The 19,709-nt window shown below is 30.8% G+C and overlaps 1 protein-coding gene across 1 annotated transcript in view; it reads right to left on the bottom strand.

The window, feature by feature from the left end:
• Positions 1 to 19,709, bottom strand: part of LOC145240047 (solute carrier family 67 member A2-like) — a 38,848-nt gene that overhangs the window by 9,002 nt on the left and 10,137 nt on the right. The window contains exons 2-5 of the mRNA XM_080103654.1: positions 17,785 to 17,872; positions 11,316 to 11,359; positions 3,844 to 3,973; positions 2,044 to 2,253 (exon numbers count right to left, since the gene is read on the bottom strand). Coding sequence (XP_079959780.1) covers positions 2,044 to 2,253; positions 3,844 to 3,973; positions 11,316 to 11,359; positions 17,785 to 17,872 — 472 coding nt within the window. The remainder of the gene's footprint in view (positions 1 to 2,043; positions 2,254 to 3,843; positions 3,974 to 11,315; positions 11,360 to 17,784; positions 17,873 to 19,709) is intronic.

Here is a 19,709-nt window from a genome sequence, read left to right as displayed (position 1 = left end):
TTAGGCACAGATAAAGAGTGGAGGAAATTAGTGATAGTGTTTTCAGCTAGACGAGTGTTTCTTGTGAAAGTTTGGCGAAGGGGGACCATAGACTGAAGCTCAGTCGAACACTTTCCATGAAAATAACGATAAAGCAGAGACAAACTTGCAACATCTCTTCTGTGAGATAGAGGTTGCAGGGAAGAGAAAAGGACATCCCCTACGAGGCTACGAAGTCTATTTTGAACTCTATCAAGGTAGGATAAGTCCTTTCTAGCAGCTCCTGCCCAGATGTGGCAACAGTATTCCATCCTTGGACGACTTGCAAAAATATTGATGCAAAAAGAAAAAAAATAAAGAATGCATCCACTTTTCACAGCGTAAAGAAGAGAGTTCTTTCTTTACAGTTGTAGCGTAATCCATTTTTAACAGTAAAAGGGTTGCGGCACATGGACACATATTTTCAAGAATGCCATATTGTTTCAATTCTATATAAATAAAACAGTAAACGTATGTGTCTGTCTGTGCGTAAATATTTATCCGACAAACTCTTAAACTACTAATCACATAATGCTGAAATTAACAGGACATCGTAATTATGCATCAAGGATGGGTTATGATGAGTAAAATCTTTGTTTGGATGGATGAATAATGTATGCAGATGTTGGCAAATTGAAATACAAAAATGTTCGTTACAACCTGCCGCCATTTCTATTAGTTTGCCTAATCATAGGTAATTTTAGTTTGTCTAATCATAGGTAATTTTATAACGTTTTTATCTGTCTGTCAGGTTAGCTTGAACGATAGTGAACACAACTGTTTTGGTTTTGATTCTGATGACACCCAAGTCATTATTTTTTTAACTTTTGAAATCAGTAATATATATATACTAGCAAAAGTACTTGTCGTTGACTGGGTTCAAAAACAGCCTACAGAAAATGGACTCTAATTTATGAAAGTATGATAGGTTATGAAAAGGGTTGTAAATTTGGGTTGAGTTTGGGGGGTATCAAAACCAAAGCAAAATATGATGAAAGTAAAAATAAAATAGACAAACCCCATAATTTATTATACCATACCTGTTCACACTGAAACACATCACAATATTCTGTGGATCTATATTAAAAAACCTGGTTAAACTTTGTGACATATTTCCATTTTATGGAGGTCAAGTACGAACGAACACTCCATAATTTTATTATACCATATTTCTTCAAACTGAAACATAATTATCAAAGTATACTTACGCAGATAGATATGAAAAGTCTTTGTTAAAGTTTGTGCCTATTTCCATTCTATGGAGGCCAGGCACGAACGCAGACCCCACAATTTTATGATACCATCCCTATTTAAGTTAAAACATACTTATCAAAGTATTTTTATGTACATCTATATCAAAACCACTTGTAAACGTTTTTTTTTTTTAATTTTTAAATTTTTTATTTCCATACTTTGTGGACCAGGCGCGAACGCAGACCCCACACTTTTAATGGCAGATCAAACATACCCATTCCTGATGCTCGATACATCTTCTATCATTATATGTAATTAGTTTTTTTTAAATAGCCAACCATATAGGAGCCTATTCGTGACCAGACACACACACACAGACATTCAGCTTTATATTATAGATATATAACATTTAATAGAGAATGATTTCATATTAAATAAAAAATATGCATAAATTAAAATATATTTTATGACCAGGCCAGGTGCCCCCCCCCCTACTAATATGTTACTAATCCATAATTATCACTTCGTACCATTTAACAAAATACAATGCATATCACATGGTTGGCTTATTGTCTTCGAATAGGTTTTTATTCTACTCCACAACTTTTAAATGGGTTACATGGTGGTTTTGCTATTAACTAAAGTTAAGTTTCAAAGTTATTCAAAACAAACAAAAAAAAAAAAAAAAAAGAAAAAAATTTGACCAAAATGACCAAAATTCACAACGCCAATAGTAATTCTTCATTCTTTTTCTTCTTTAAGTTTCCATATCAATTTCTTTGAGTATCCATTCACTCTTGAGAGGAGGAGGAGGGAGGACGACTTTCTTACCTGCATTGATGATAAAGATTGTGGCGGCCAGGTTGGTGATGAGGAAAAAGCCCCCTGGTCGTTCTGCAATGTGACCCCCAATGGTTGGGCCCAATATGAAACCAACACTGGAAGCAGCATTAAACCGACCCAGAACCGAGGACTGTTCTGATGCTGGCACCACGTCGGCAATGTAAGACTTGCAGATATTTAGACTGTGTTTGAAGATTCCTGGAACAAAAAAAAAAAACAGAAAAGATGTCGGTGCAAGTCCAAAGTTCAACCTAATTAGAAAAGAAAAACAAAGAAAAATCTTTATCATGTATGTACTTGTCACGGAACAAAAATGTCATATTCCAAAAATCAAGTATTTGTTTTTTTTTTGTTTTTTTTTAAATAAGATCAAATTTTATGATAAAGTGAGACACTGCATCTTGATCTACCATGTTTAATAAATAAAGAGAGACAACTCAATTTGAACTAGCGAGATCAAAATCATTCTTTAATGGCTACAATTTACGATTAAAATCACTAAAAATTGTAAAAAAGAAATGATTTAAAAAAACTATTTGATCAATTTACGTGATTTTTGGAATATGACAGTTTTTATTTCATGATGGTTATACACATTACAAAGATTTTCCGTATTTTTGCTTTTTTTTAATTGGGTTAAACTTTGGACTTGTACCAAAATATTAGAAACAGCAGACCTTGCCTCTCCGTACAGGCATTTAAAATTGTAGACTCTTGAATATTCAATGTTATTGCTATACATGATTTCAGGTTCAAATGAACAGCTACAGCAGGAATTGGAATACACCCTACTAAAGTCTGATTGTCACAGCTGGTGAATTTCAAAAATGTAATCTGCTTATGAGGACATTTTAGAAGAACGATATGCAATAAAATTCAGTTTTAAACTTGGAAAAAATGACACAGAAACTTATGGAATGCTTCAGACTGCTTTTGGACCATCTTGCATGAATTGAGCATCAGTTTTTGAGTGGCATAAGGGATTCAAGGAAGGCAGGGAATCTGTGAGGGATGATGAGGTGTGGGAAGAGTAAGGAAGTCAGAACACCAGAGTTGATTGGCCAAATAAAGAATTTCATGGACAAGAGCCATTGTGTGTCTATAGAGACATTACGTATATAGTTTGATGTCAGTGTGGAAACTACACACAATTATTTGCGAGGAACTGAAGATGGGGAAGATTTGCACAAAGTTTGTCCCAATCGTGCTCAAAAATCAGAAAAAAAAAAGAAAACGTTGTCATGACAACAGATGGGCATCAGGACAGTTCCTCACCCTCCATATAATCCAGACCTTGCTCCCTGTGACTTTTTTGTTATTCCCTAAGCTCAAGGAAAACCTTAGTAACTATCATTAGGAGACAATTGAGGAGATGAAAGAGGCTGTGATGAGAATCATTAACACACTCATACAAGATGACTTCCATGGCGCTTTCCAAAAGTTGTTTGAATGGTACAACAAATGTGTTGCAGCCAGAGGAGATTACTTCAAAGGGGACTGTAGTTTCATGTGTGTACTATCAATAAAAGTACCCATACGAAAAAAGTCTGGAAACTTAAGGCACCTTGTATCCTGAGATATCTGAAAACTATTTTTGTACTAAAATAAAGAAAGCTGTATATGTTAAAATATTTATGTAGTACACGCAAGAATAATCAAGTTCTTTGTCTTGACAAAACATGACTGTAGGCTGAAGCTAGCATGTATCTTTTCTATTTCTGGCCTAAATAACTTTGATTTTATCATGACGCGAATGATGTGCTGAGACTTTGATTGTGCAGGCCTTACCGGATGGAATCCGAGCAAGAAAAAGTACTGTAATGGATGTGGCAGAACCAAGTAGGCAATAGCCAAATGCCGAAAAGATGAGGCAGAGAATGAGGGAAGAACGTCGACCAACAACATCACTCCATTTTCCCTGGAAAAAAAAAAAAAATATATATAACAAGAACAGGTGTTCTTAAGATATGTCCATTCAATCTAAGCATTTAATGGCAGATCAAACATACCCATTCTTGATGCTCGATACATCTTCTATCATTATATGTAATCAGTTTTTTAAAATAGTCAACCATATAGGAGCCTATTCGTGACCAGACACACACACACAGACATTCAGCTTTATATTATAGATATATAACATTTAATAGAGAATGATTTCATATTAAATAAAAAATCTGCATAAATTAAAATATATTTTATGACCAGGCCAGGTGCCCCCCCCCTACTAATGTGTTACTAATCCATAATGTTCACTGCGTACCATCTAACAAAATACAATGCATATCACATGGTTGGCTTATTGTCTTCGAATAGGTTTTTATTCTACTCCACAACTTTTAAATGGGTTACATGGTGGTTTTGCTTTAACTAAAAGTTATGCAAAATAGAAATCTTCCTGATTTTTCACTTGTTTTCAAAGTTATTAAAAAAAAAAAAAAGAAAAAGAAAAAAAAGGTGTTCTTAAGATATGTCCATTCAATCTAAGCATTTAACGATTGAAAATGTATAACGGAAACGTTTGAGACTGACAGACAGAACCTCTTTTAAAAAAGCCTGGTTGCATTTAAAGTGAGATGCATCCATTCAATTTAATTGTTTAGCAATGAAAATATTATTTCAAACTGATCCTTTTATAGAAAATAGAAGATGGACCAAAAAGAAACAAAAAAATAATATAATGAAAAATTCGGAAAACAAAAAAAATTGATTAAAATACAAAAGCAATGGTATCTACTGACTTTTTGTGTCAATTTCAACTAAAAACAATGATATCTACTTAATTGGCATGCCAGAAGTACTTAAATATACTGCATTATTTAAAAAAAAACAAAAAAAACATGACTTTTCGATCTTTATCGAAAAAAGGACCTCACCATATTCATTTGGGAACACGTGACATAACAAGGGAAGTAACCCAATTATGCTAAAAACAAGACAATTAACTCAGTGTTCACTGAAATCCTTCACGACTGAGACAATTTTTAATTTTGTTCCTTTTCTCCACGTTAAAAAACGACATTGGTGTCTAACTCTGTCCTGTGAGGAGGCAAAATAAATAGGAACTCATATTTATGATTGTTAACGCACAATTTATTAAAAAAATTGGCAATAGTTACATTTTACATAATATTTATCTATAAAAGTGAACGTATCTGTGTGTGTGTGTGTGTGTACATTTTCCTACGCAATAACTGTCAATTTTCAGTCTACAGACTCGAAATTTGATATACAGAAATTTGGGAAAATCTTTGTAATCCGTTTTCAGCCAGAAATTTGGGTGTTAAGGGGTCAAAGTTCAACGATTTGATTTTTGAAAACTCTACCAAACTCCTCCGACAATTTTGGGTCCAAACACTTGAAATTTTAGATATAGGTTCTTTGGACATGGATCTAACTTAATAACTTGATTTGAGCCCAAAACAATGAATGTCATAATAGGGGTCAAAGTTTAAAAAAAATTGACCGCTGTTTAAAATTGACCGCTGTTTTTTTTTTTTGTTTTTTTTTTCTCATCATACACCTCCAAACACCCGGGCAACGCCGAGCTGAAATGCTAGTATGATATATAATATAGTTACACGCTATTCAATTCCATTTGGAACTCTCCAGTGTTTTTTTCAGCTAAACATTTTATTTTTGTTAATTTTCCTCAAAAAAATGTTTTCCTAACCAATTTTGTTTCTACTTCTCATTTTTCATAATTTTGGATACATTCATTAGTGTAACATGACAAGAGACGATTGGTTTGCCTGGGAATTCAATCTTAAACATTTCGAATTTCACTATTGTTATTCACGATTAATTAGATTGTCAAATGGGTGCAGTATTATACTATGAAAGAATTAGATTGTCAAATGGGTGCAGTATTATACTATGAAAGAATTAGAAAATAATGAAAATGAAAAAAAGTAGGGTTTTATTACTTAACAAAAAAGGCTTAACAATGTTAGAATTAATTCCAACTTACTTAAAAATAATTATTTTAGGTACTTGCATTTAAACAACCTTTGTTAAATAAAAACACCCAAACAAAGCTAAAATATTTCACTCAATAGTTATCTCCATATATAATATTTTGATGCAGAAATTCCCCTCTGGACCAAAGTACCATAGGTTTGCAACAACAGATGCCACACACAAATTTATTATGTCTACATAATTAGCCACTATCTTATGTAACTTTAGAACAGTATTTCAGGTTTTTTGTTTTGTTTTTGTTTTACAGTAAATAAATCTTTTGTTTAAATAAATCGATGTTTATAAACCAAAAAATTTTTTTTTTTAACATTTATATCTGATAGCCACTATCCTATGTAACTTTAGAACAGTATTTTAGTTTTTTTTTTTTTACAGTAAATAAATCTTTTGTTTAAATAAATCGATGTTTATAAACCAAAAAATGTTTTTTTTTTTAACATTTATATCTATGTTACCATGCTGCTTGCCAGCATTGTTTTTACACAATGTTTTTGCATGCGATTGACTAAACTTCTTTTTTTATGCTAAATAAATCTTAATCGTAGATGTTTATAAGCGAAAAAATCTTTTTTTAACATTAAATACGTCGTAGATGTTAATTATTCTAATGCACTAATGTTACCGTGCTGTTTTTTTAGCATCGTATTTATGTGTTCTTTAAGTCGTGTTTTTGTTTTCATGTGTGTGTGTGTATGTGTGCACTACAGTACAATTGACTAAAATTCTTTTTTTTGTACACTAAATAAATTTTTTTGTTCTTAGGTTACAGTGCTATTTTTTATTGGAAAAAATGATTGCACAAATACTATAACTGAGTCCCAAACATTGCCGAAGCAATTTACACAAAGGATACGAGTTAGCGAAACAAATTAATTAAAGATCTAATGGGACAATGAAAATGTTATATGAAAAAAAAAAAAAAGATTACACGAATACTATAGCCGAGTCCGGGAAATTGCCGAAATATTTCAAAGTGAACGATAATGCTTGACTAATCTTTAATTATAACTAGAAATTGACAGTATAAATACTTCAAAATCTCCTTATGTGTGATTTTGAAGCCTTTAAACTGTCAATTTCTGACTATTATCAATATGTGTGTGTGTGTGTGTGTGTGTGTGCGCGAGAGTGAACGATACAAATCAACTTGCATCAACCAGACTGGCATGGCTGAGTACAGCTAGTGTGTGTATATATATATATATATATATATATATAGTGATTCAATGAATTTCAAAAAAACCTTTTTTGAAGTGAAATATTTGAGTTTCATACCAAAGATTTTTATTATTCTAAGCAAGACAAAGAATACTTTAGAAATTTTATCTCCTTAACCTATAGGGTTTCGATGTCTATCATTTCTCCAGGAATATGCCCGACCCGGATATATACTCAGTTATGCGGATTACCCAATATACAGCTTGGATCTTATTACCTCACTTCTTTAAAGAACGTTCACCATGGATTTTACCACGCAATTTGGATCTAAATTTTTATATCCTTTTCTTCAATTTCCTTGCTATATGACTTCTGATTAATCAATTATTTTTTACTTTGATTTTCCATGTCTCACTGACTTTAGCAAATAGGGTACATACCTTTATAAATATTTACTAATATTTTCTCCTAAAGAGATGGTAGACATCAAAACCCTACAGGTTAAGGAGATAAAATTTCTAAATTATTCTTTGTCTTGCTTAGAATAATAAAAATCTTTGATATGAGACTCAAATATTTCACTTCAAAAAAGGTTTTTGGAAATTCATGGAATCACTATAATTTAATTTATTTGCTCTATCTTGTATATCGAGCAATTCTTATTTAGATGGAATAATATTTATAGAATATTACTGCCAGTAATATTTTGTAAATCTTATAATCACAGGTTTCCATACCAGCTGATTGTTAAATAACTTTATTCTGAAGTGTATATATATATTGTGTATATTTAGGCAGCATTTTCTCATTTAGACAAATATTATTGAATAGCACGGAATTATTCTGTTTTACAATTTTTCTTTTTATCTTCTCCAATCTCCAAATAGTCCATTTTTGTGTTCTTCTCGAAATTGTTTATGTTAGATCCATAATCGCGAGCGCTTTCAACAGAAGTACTTCTATCATCCTCAGGCATATTGTAGAAATAAATGTCGAAATTGTTTTTTTAATTTACTTAGATATACATTTTTTCTTAGTCACGTGATAGCTTATTACAAGTTAGGTGGGCGGACTTTTTAAATTTTTTTTTATACATATATTAAACATATTCACATATACAAACACATATATACATATACAAAAATTTATCCCAAACATTTCAAAACGTTCCGGCTGCACTCATAATTAATATTATTTATTTGAGGCTTCTTTGTTTTAATGTACAATGCTTCGAGTATTCTTAGCCTATTTACATTTTCTCTCACTCTGCAATACTCTTGTATTTTCTACAATAATTCTTCGAAATTCCAAATGTCCCTTCAAATGTTGTGATATGAAGCTAGAGTCAGAGAGGTGGAGAGTCAATCTTCGCGACAATGTGTTAGTTGTTGAACCAATGTACTACTAATATTGGAGATACACTCTCCTATTGAGCAGCTAAATTTGTAAACTACATTGGTCCTTTCCAACAGGTGATTTGTTTGCGAAATGTTGTTTTTCATTACAAGGCTTGTTGTCTGTATTTTTTTTTATAATATATAATAAATTTTATTTTTTTATTATTATTGGGAGCCACATATCTACGGATTATATTTTTAAGAATACTCTCATCGATTTTTTAGTTTTTGTGTAACTGGTTACGTTAATAGATATTAACAGGTTGATAATTTTCTTGAATATTACTAATCTGATTCAAATTACTAATGGCTAGTTTTATTTCTTTATCAACGAGAGTTAGGGAATTGATTATTTACTAACACTTGTTTTATATTTTTTAATTCATTAAAGAATATTTTTTTGCTAGAGGAAATCACCTTTGCGCGGTGTATAAGATTCCTTATTATATTCGTTTTATAACGGAATGGATATTCACTTTTAAAATTTAAAATACAGGAATTAACGGATGTAGATTTTTTAGAAACGGAGGTGATAAATTCATCGCTACTAGATTCAATGAGAACGTCTAAAAACGAGACTTTGTTATTAATACTTAATTCATATGTAAAGTTAAGAACTGAATTATTCTGAAAGATACCCTTTAAATATTCTATTTCCTCTGTGTTATTGACAAGAATTAGTATGTCGTCTACGTATCGAACAAAAATAGAAGGTTTCTCTATTAAATTAAATACCTTGTTTTCTAGATCAGCCATATAAAAATTACTAAATGTTGGTCCCAATATGGAACCCATGGCCACGCCATCCACCTGTGTGTATATAATTTCTCAGATGATCAAAAAATGGGACTTTGGTTGTACACATTACTAATAATTTTTTTAGGATTACTGAACTCATTTTAAGTGGAGGAAGGGTTGGATTGTTATATATGTTCTTTATGATAATTTCAATCAATTAAAAAATATAAAACAAGTGTTAGTAAATAATCAATTCCCTAACTCTCTTGTAGATAAAGAAATAAAACTAGCCATTAGTAATTTGAATCAAATTAGTAATATTCAAGAAAATTATCAACCTGTTAATATATACTACCGTAACCAGTTACACAAAAACACGTACACAACCCCTTTCTCTCTCTCTCTCCCCCCCTCTCTTTCTCTCTCTCTCTCCCCCTCTCTTTCTCTCTCTCCCCCACTTCATATACCTGGTTAAGCAACCAAAAAAACAGTCAAAATTTTAAAACCTAAAAATTGAAATTCCTCCCCCCTCCTTCCCTTACCCCCCCTTTTTACCATCCTCTCTCCCCCTCCCATAAAAATATATCTCCACCCACGCCTACCTGAATTTGCTACCCCCTCTCCCACACACACTACATTCTAATGTATTTTAACCTTCAAAACTTAAATATTGTCAATACCCGTCTCACTCCCCCTTATTACCTCTTACTCCCCCCCCACTTTTTTTCTCGTATTTCCTCTAAAACACTTCTTCCGAATACTAACAACCATTTCTGTAAGGTCTGACGAAGCTGTTGGATTGTAAACATGGTCCAACATCCGAAACATATGTAACCAAACAGATAAAATGGTAATAAAAAAAAAAAAACACATTATATATATAGGTCTCTACATTGCGAGTGAAACAGTCACATTTGCAAGTGATTTTTCAAAGTGGCGACTAGAAATAATGAAACGCTTATCTTTTGCCGATTGTATTTCTTTCACTGACAATCTTCCAAAGCTCACTACTGAGTGAAAAATATCTTTTCAGCTTTTTTTTTTTTTTTTAATAAAATGAACAAAGTTAAATTATTAAAACAATAAAATTGTCAGATAATATTTACTGGGTTCTCATGGACACCTCACAAACTTTTTCTGAGTGATTATTGTTACCTCAGTAATCTTTTTTGGGTTCTCATGGACACCTCGCTCATTTTAGGGGCTATTATTGTTACTTCACTAATTTTTAATGGGTTATTTTTGTTACTTCACTAATTTTTAATGGGTTATTATTGTTACTTCACTAATTTTTAATGGGTTATTTTTGTTACTTCACTAATTTTTAATGGGTTATTTTTGTTACTTCACTAATTTTTAATGGGTTATTTTTGTTACTTCACTAATTTTTAATGGGTTATTTTTGTTACTTCACTAATTTTTAATGGGTTATTATTGTTACTTCACTAATTTTTAATGGGTTATTTTTGTTACTTCACTAATTTTTAATGGGTTATTTTTGTTACTTCACTAATTTTTAATGGGTTATTATTGTTACTTCACTAATTTTTAATGGGTTATTATTGTTACTTCACTAATTTTTAATGGGTTATTATTGTTACTTCACTAATTTTTAATGGGTTATTTTTGTTACTTCACTAATTTTTAATGGGTTATTATTGTTACTTCACTAATTTTTAATGGGTTATTATTGTTACTTCACTAATTTTTAATGGGTTATTTTTGTTACCTTGCTAACCTCACTAATCTTTTCCAAGCTATTATTTTTGCCACCTCACTGTTTTTTTTGCTTTTTTTGTAATTGTATTTTATTTTTTTCTTCATTAAGTCTTGTAATTATTTTGTGATTATTATTCTGGTCTTATATTTTAACTTTTTAGGTTTTAAAAGTGAACATTTTTTCAGTTCATACTAAACATGGCCGAATAAATAAAATGTAAAAACAGTAAATTTTTTTGTATTCCGGAAAAGAAATGAAACACTTACAATCATGGGACTTGAAACTAATTGGAGAGCTCCGTATATTGATCCTACAAAAGAAAGTTGAAAATATTTTTACATTTCACCGCGTAAAGAAATTGGGATGCGCTCGTGGTAAAGATACACTAGTTCTTAATTATATTAGTCGTTACTTTTATAAGAACCAAACTTGATTGACTAAAACAATCAATTTATATGTTAACAAGTGTGACATAAGCAGAAACTATCAACCCTCAGATGGAAGGTTAAGTGGGGAGGCAAAGACCATAGATAGTCAAACAGACAGAGAAATATATTGGGAGGAAAGAGAGAATAATTCATATAATATAATATATATATATATACTTGTTTATTGTTATATAAACATGTTTACATCCCACTGCTACAAACAGCCACTTGTTTCAATCAAACAACAGATATCATCAGGCAGCGACTTGACTATTCAAATGTTCAATGAATAATCGTTTATTCATTGAACATTTGAATAGTCAAGTCGCTGCGTGATGATATCTGTTGTTTGATTGAAACAAATGGCTGTTTGTAGCAGCGGGATGTAAACATGTTTATATAACAATAAACAAGTATTATCAGATCTTTTTATTGAGCACTATCTAACAACCTCGTTGAATTCACTAGTCCATTACTTTTGAATAAAAAAACCCCGAGTATATATATATATATATATATATATATAAGAACAAGTAGCTAATAAAACATGTTAAAAAATACTTTGAAAAAGAGTTAAAAACATATGTAATTTTAAAAAGGAAGCACAAAATAAGTGGATAGTCCTTAAACCGCGGAGTTTCAAAGAAATACTCTCCTTCTCATCAGATGGTAGGATTTAGCAAAATGCGGGATCGGATTTTGCTTGCAAAAGTATTTGATGAAACTACAAGTAAGTTATAGATCTTACTTGGTAACAAATAGTGAAGCAGAGGGAATATGGTGATTTTACGTGAATGGATAGTCTGGTGAAAGGTAAAATATCCAATAACGGTAAAATCCAAAAAAGTTGGTTAAGTTTCCATTTGCACAAGTAAAATCCAAGGGAATAGCGTAATTGGAAGATGGTTCAAATTAATCCAAAAGGCAGAAATCTGTGGAATAATTCACAAATGGGGGCAAGGAAAAGATATGCGTAAAAAAAGAATTTAAGTCAAGGCTGGGCTAATTTTGGGAGAAATTTATATATATATATATATATATATATATATATATATATACACACACACACTTCAGAATAATGTAATGCAATAAACCTACTGATATGTAAATCCAGTGATTATCGGTCTTACAAAATATTATTGGATGTAATAAATTTAATAAACAGAAAATTATAATTAAAAGTTTTTAAATCATTGAATAAGGGAAATTATTATTCAGAATGAACCAACATCTATGATTTAAAAACGGTAAAAACTTAATTATAATTTTCTATATTTTTTTTACATTTAGCAAATTAGGTGCAAACCATCTATATATATATAGAAAGCAAAATGTGTGTATGTATGTATGTATGCATATATGTATGTATGCGTGTTCGCTTTTTGTGTATATCTGCAAAAGGCTTTTTTCGCCGTGATTCTTGGTCGACTCGCTCCTTCTTAAAACTTTTTATATCGCGTCTAAATAATAATAACGACTTAACAACAGGGGTCGCGTGTGTATTTAATTTGTCCGACTTTTGCCAGCTCGCCGCGTCTTCAAAAAGCGAATGATCTGGCTTGCAGCGCAAAACTAGATCAGACATCATGCCACTTCCTCGCACCTGTTTATTTCGCTTTATAAACCTTCACTTAACGCCTTAACAGTTCCTCTCCCCTTGTGGCCGAGATGGTTAGGTGGCTGGCTTTTTTTCCCTTTCGTTTCCACCTTTGCGTCAAGGCTTCGGAGGGTTCAATCCTACCTTCCTACTAAAACTTTTTTTTTTTAACACACACACACACACACCTCCAAACACCCGGGCAACGCTGGGACCCCCCCCCCCGCTAGTTTATAATATTTGTTAATATTTTTTGCTCTGAGGAGATGAATAAACATTGAAAACTCATGAATTAAGAAAATATATTTATTAAAATGTATTCTTTGTTTTGCATACAATAAAAATTCTAGATTTGAAACTTAACTGTTTCAAATCATAAAATTTATATTACTAAATTATGAGATTATATATATATATATATATATATATATATATATATGAATAAAATAAAGCAAGATATAAATGATGCTTTAGACGTTATGTGAATAAAAAGGAAAAACCTAAAAGAGTAAAAACAAAAATAAAATCAACGTTTTGTCCCTATTTCAGGGGACATCATCAGGATTTCTAGGCAAGGATGTACAGGAAGACGGTCATATATCACATGCGAACTTCTCCTTCGCATGTGATATATGACCGTCTTCCTGTACATCCTCACCTAGAAATCCTGATAATGTCCCCTGAAATAGGGACGAAACGTTGATTTTATTTTTGTTTTTACTCTTTTAGGTTTTTCCTTTTTATTCACACCTGGGGTCATTGTTTTCCAGAGGTTAAGTAACCAATGAAGTTTAATGAGGTTAACACAAGAGTGCTCAATACCGAAGTAGAGCAGGGTATACTCTTTATTTGTTTTTACATAAGCAGTAACATGTTTCTACACAGTCATGAGCATGTTTCAGTCAGCAACTTACCAGTTACTAGAGATCTCTTCAGGCGATACAGCTTATACGAAAGCAAAGTTTGCAAATGAAAATATCCAGTCTTCCTTGTCATAGGGAGTTAATATCAGGAGGTTCCATCAGATGTTGTGAAAAATAAGATTTGGTTGTATGTAAATAAGATTTTTCATAACATTTAACGGAACCTCCTGATATTAACTCTCTATGACGAGGAAGACCGGATATTTTCATTGCAAACTTTGCTTTCATGTAAGCTGTATCACTTGAAAAGGTCTCTAGCTGGTAACTAGCTGAATGAAACATGCTCATGACTGTGTAGAAACATCACTGCTTTTGTAAAAATAAATAAAGAGTGTATATCTATATATATATATATATATATATATATATATATATATGAGTGGGGAAAATTTTTTATTACAGATAATTAAAAATTAGGATCAAGTAAAGAATAGATACCCTGTAGCAGATGACGACGCCTAGCGGTGACAAGCACACATTGCAACTAACATCGGTGATTCGACCTTGACATTGGCACAAGCACATGGCGTCGGTTGTTTGTAAACACGTCAAATAGCAAACATGCTCGAATATTCGCCAGCAATTTTTTTAAAAAATATATTTAGAAAACTTTTGAAGATTTAAAAGAAAAAATATATATTTACAAAACATTTTTTTTAAGTAAGTAACAAAACGAACGTATTTAAATAAAAGATATTTAAATAAATGGGTGTCTTCTGTTTCGGATTTTTTCGACCAAATTTTTAAATCTCGATTGTTTATACTCGTGATTTTATTATGCATAAAAATTGCCTCGGCCTAAAAGGATTTCCCCTTCACTGACCACCAACATACATCACACTTTAAATAAATATTGAATTGTATTATAATAAGTAAATAAATAATAATTAACCATTTTTTTAAATAAGTTTTATTCAAACAGTTTTTATTTGAACTTAATGGACTGTTTTTGTTTTTTGTTTTGTTTTTTCTTTTATTTATTAACTGTTTTATTCTTTTTTTATCAAACAAAAATAGAACTTTTATAATGAAATATATATTATGGACTGTTTTTCAAACATCGAAATTTTAAAATTAAAGTTTTATTTAAAAAAAAAAAAAAAAAAAAGGTGTTTTTTCTTTGAGGTATTTTTTTTTCATTATTTATCATTTTAAAATTTTATTCAACAATGAAATGATAAAAAAAAAAACTTTTCGTTAAGTATATTAAAAATAAATATAAAATATCTATAAAGTTTATTTTTTATGCCTGTAAAAGTTTGTTAAAAGTTCAAATAAAGTTTATAATTTAATTGAAAAAAAACAAAAAAAAAAACTTTTTTTTTTTTTTTTAATAAAACTAACTTTAATTTGAAAATTTCGATGTTTGAAAAACAGTCCATAATATATATGTCATTATAAAAGTTCTATTTTTGTTTGATAAAAAGAATAAAACAGTTATTAAAAAGTTCTGTAAATATATTAAAAACACACTCAGAAAGACGCCCATTTATTTAAATATATTTTATTTAAAAAAATATTGCTCGCGAATATCCGTCAAAATTTAATATTTAAAAATATTATTTTAAAAATATATTAATTGTCGCTGAACTTCATGTAATGTTTTAAAGAATAATTAAATAAATATTGAATTGTCTTAAAACGCATATAGAACCCCCCCCACAAAAAAAAACATGGTACATTAAAATCAATCTTGGTCGAAAAAATCCGAAACAGAAGACACTCATTTATTTAAATATCTTTTATTTAAATACGTTCATTTTATTACTTACTCAAAAAAAATGTTTTGTAAATATATATTTTTTCTTTTAAATCTTCAAAAGTTTTATAAATATATTTTTAAAAAAAAATTGCTGGCGAATATTCGAGCATGTTTGCTATTTGACGTGTTTACAAACAACCGACGCTATGTGCTTGTGCCAATGTCAAGGTCGAATCACTGGTGTTAGTTGAAATGTGCGCTTGTCACCGCCAGGCGGCATCATCTGCTACAGGGTATCTTCTTTACTTGATCCAAAAATTATATATATATATATATATATATATATATATATATATATAGTAATGTGATTGACAATTTAAAGTGTTAGTTGAAATGTGCGCTTGTCACCGCCAGGCGGCATCATCTGCTACAGGGTATCTTCTTTACTTGATCCAAAAATTATATATATATATATATATATATATATATATATATATATAGTAATGTGATTGACAATTTAAAATTCAAATTAGAATTAAAAATCTGTTTCATAAGAAGGAACAACAACAAAGGCAATAATTTGTACGATCGTTTCGGAAAACAATGTTTTTATTGTGATAGACATTAAGCCACGGACAATAATTTTGACATATCATATTTTTTAAACAAAGTCTCCTCATCAGCAAAAATATTGGGTGTTTTTTGTTTTTTTTAAATATATGTAAAAGACCCCATAAATAAACCTATATATATATACATATTATATATAAGAGTGAAAAGAAAAAATCCAACATCAACTTAGCCCAATTTCATAAATCCTGTATGGACATCTTCAGTTAGTCAGGTTCGTAATGTTTAAGTCAGCTATGAACCTAACTAGCTTGCCTCATCCAAAGACGCCCATGCAAAGTTGAAATAAATTTATAATGAGATTGAACCAAGTTTGTGTTGGATTTTTTGTTATTATCACTTAGGTATGCTCTACTTCATATTGAGCTCTCAAACTTGAGATTTCCTACAGCAACTACCTGAACCTTTTGGAATACCTTTTTCTCTCTAAATATATTATATATATATATATATATATATATATATATATATTTATATATATATATATATATATATAAAAGTGAGAATGTATGTGTGTGTGTGCATGTGAGAGAGAGAGAGGACACTTCTCAACCTACATACTCAATAAATTTTTGATCTACAGATTTGAAATTTGGTATATAGGGTATTCAGATATATGGAAAATGTTAAACAGTTTTCATCCCGAAAAAAAGGGCTGCTAAGGGGTAAAAATTAAAAAATTGGTATGTGTAGCGGATCGGATTTTTATCTGTTTGTCAACTGTTTCACGAATGCGCATGCGTGAATCGTTCACATGACAGATTACTTATGTTAAGAATAAGTAGGTTTGAAAACACTTTTTAAAGATCGTGACAATGAAGTTTTGCACCTCAAATTAGTCTGCTGTCCTATATTGACAGGCTCTGTTGCAGGTTCCACAGATGTAGATGATGCCTGGTTGTGAGAGCTCTGTTGCAGTTTTCTGCTGTCTGTGCTTTTTCCTCTTCTACTGATGATCTCTCCTCATTCCACTTGAAGCAGGTTTTCACAGCTCTTTTTCAGCAACTATAATATTCAGCCATGAACTTCCATCCTGTTGAGCCTTCAGGTCTCACTTTTCTTATAGTATAGGACAGGTTTTCCCCGCTGGTCTGGAACTAATTATAAGCCTGATATAGAATATGCTTTGGAATCTTCTTATTATCTATTCACCTGGAATGGCCACATCACAATAGTCATGGTACAGTGAGCAAAACGAACATGTTTGTGATTCTCCTGAGATTGCATGGGTGTAGGGTTTTGAGTCCGTTCTCTTCGTGAGGGTAAAGGGCCCAGGATTTGCATTGTAATACTATCCCCCACCACAAATATTAGGAAAAATAAAAATAAAAAAAGATTGACGGAAGAAAAGTTTTAAATAATTTTTAAATTTAATATCAATAAGAAATTGCAAAAAATGTCAGTTATTTTATGAACCTCAACCGGATTGTGTCGAACGATAGTCAAAGGACTTACCTATCAAGCCAACCATTGTTGACGAGGCACCCATATCTTTCACATGGGTCCCCATTAGGGGTAAAACCATACTCACTCCCAACAAATCCTATAATATACAATATTTATAAATTAGAAAGAATTATTGAAGATTGAAAATTTAGCTTAAAAATAAATGAATATATAGAAAGTGGGACATAAGAGAAATAGCAATACAAACGAAAGTCGACACTTCCAGTGTACAAATTGGTCAAACTTAATGATAAGAGTGAGAAGTAAATTTATTTTGTTTATTGTTTAAGCTTCTTGAATCATGGGGGAACATAGGGCCGCAACGACACTCCTCCAACTGGCTCGGTTCTGGCTGGTCCTCTTCAGTTCAGCCCATGTCATTCCAGCAGCCCTGGTCTCAGCCTCAATGCTTCTTTTTGATGTCTGCCTCGGGCGACCAATTTTACGCTTGCCTTGTGGGTTCCATTGTCATGGGATGATATATTTTTCTCTTACGATATGAAGAAATTATGATTTATTACACAAAATATAATATTTATTATCCAAATAATAACATAATAAAAATTAAAAATAATTTTTAATATAATTAATAATTATAATAATATTAATTATCGAAATAAAATATAATAAAAATAAAATACAATAAAAATAATTATTAATATTATAAATTATAACAAAATAAAAATCCTTAAAATATTATATAATAATAATAAAAATAATAAATTACTTAATTAAGAGGAAATAACAATAAAAGATTATATAAAATAGAAAGTATTACTTAAGAATTTGAATGCAAAACGTTTTTCTTAGTGTCTCTGGAGATTTTCAAAACATGAAACAAAAAACATTCTAAACCGTTTGTTCCGGAACCTTCTCTACCAATAGCTATAAATAGCAAACGATTGTTATTTTTAACTCAGTTATTACATGACGTTGGGACGCAATGAGAGGTGACCACCTATTATAAATCCGACCGAAGGAAAACACAAGAAAACTCGAATCGTTAAAATAACAGATGAACCAAACAAGATACAGAGAAAAATCTCTTTCATGAAAAACAGGTAAATATAGATTTTTCTGAATTATATTTGAGCAAAAAGCATTTATGTCTAAAAGATCGAAAACAAACATGACTATAAAACCATTTACTTCTTTCAAAAGGGAAATAACTAGAAAACAGAGTTATCTCCCTTACACTATCGATTATAAACAACTTATTAGACATTCGTTTTTCTTTATTTTTGATTTTGTTTCTTTTTCTTTATTAATAAAAATTTGTTTTTCTTATCAAATTATATTTTTTTACTCTTATTTTTCATTGATATGTTTGCAGTGTTCCGTTGTGTTAATTCACCATGCATTCTCGTGTGTAATCCAGACGGAACTTACAGATTTGTGACAGCCTTTCGAAAAATTAATGAAAAATGCTCCAACAACATTTCAAAAAATGATACATTCCTTACTACAGGGTACTCATGGATGTGAAGTTTACATCGACGATGTGATCATGTACAATAACACCTGGGAAGAACATTTAGATATTATAAACAAATTCTTTTTAAAACTAGAAAATGCCAACCTGTGTGTCAATCTCAACAAAAGTTATTTCTGTCAAGCAAAAGTTGATTATTTGGATCATACTGTCAGTCAGGGTCAAGTAACACCTATCTCGGCAAAAGTTGATGCGATAATAAAATATACTGTCCCAACAAATAAAAAACAATTAATGAGATTTCTCGGTATGGCTGGATTTTATAGAAGATTCTGTAACACCTTTTAAACATTAGCAAGTCCTCTCACCAATGTCTTAAAAAAGGATGAAAAATACAGAGAGAGAGAGAGAGAGAGAGAGAGAGAGAGAAAGAAAGAGAGAAAGAAAGAGAGAAAGAAAGAGAGAGAAAGAGATAGAGAGAGAGAAAGAGAGAGAGAGAGAG

The sequence above is a fragment of the Euprymna scolopes genome, chromosome 19, assembly GCF_053919585.1.
Source record: "Euprymna scolopes isolate OS-2025 chromosome 19, ASM5391958v1, whole genome shotgun sequence".
In the NCBI taxonomy this organism is placed as follows: Eukaryota; Metazoa; Mollusca; class Cephalopoda; order Sepiida; family Sepiolidae; genus Euprymna; species Euprymna scolopes.
Note: the sequence above shows the minus strand (reverse complement) of the source record. Positions and strands in the feature narration are given on the sequence as shown.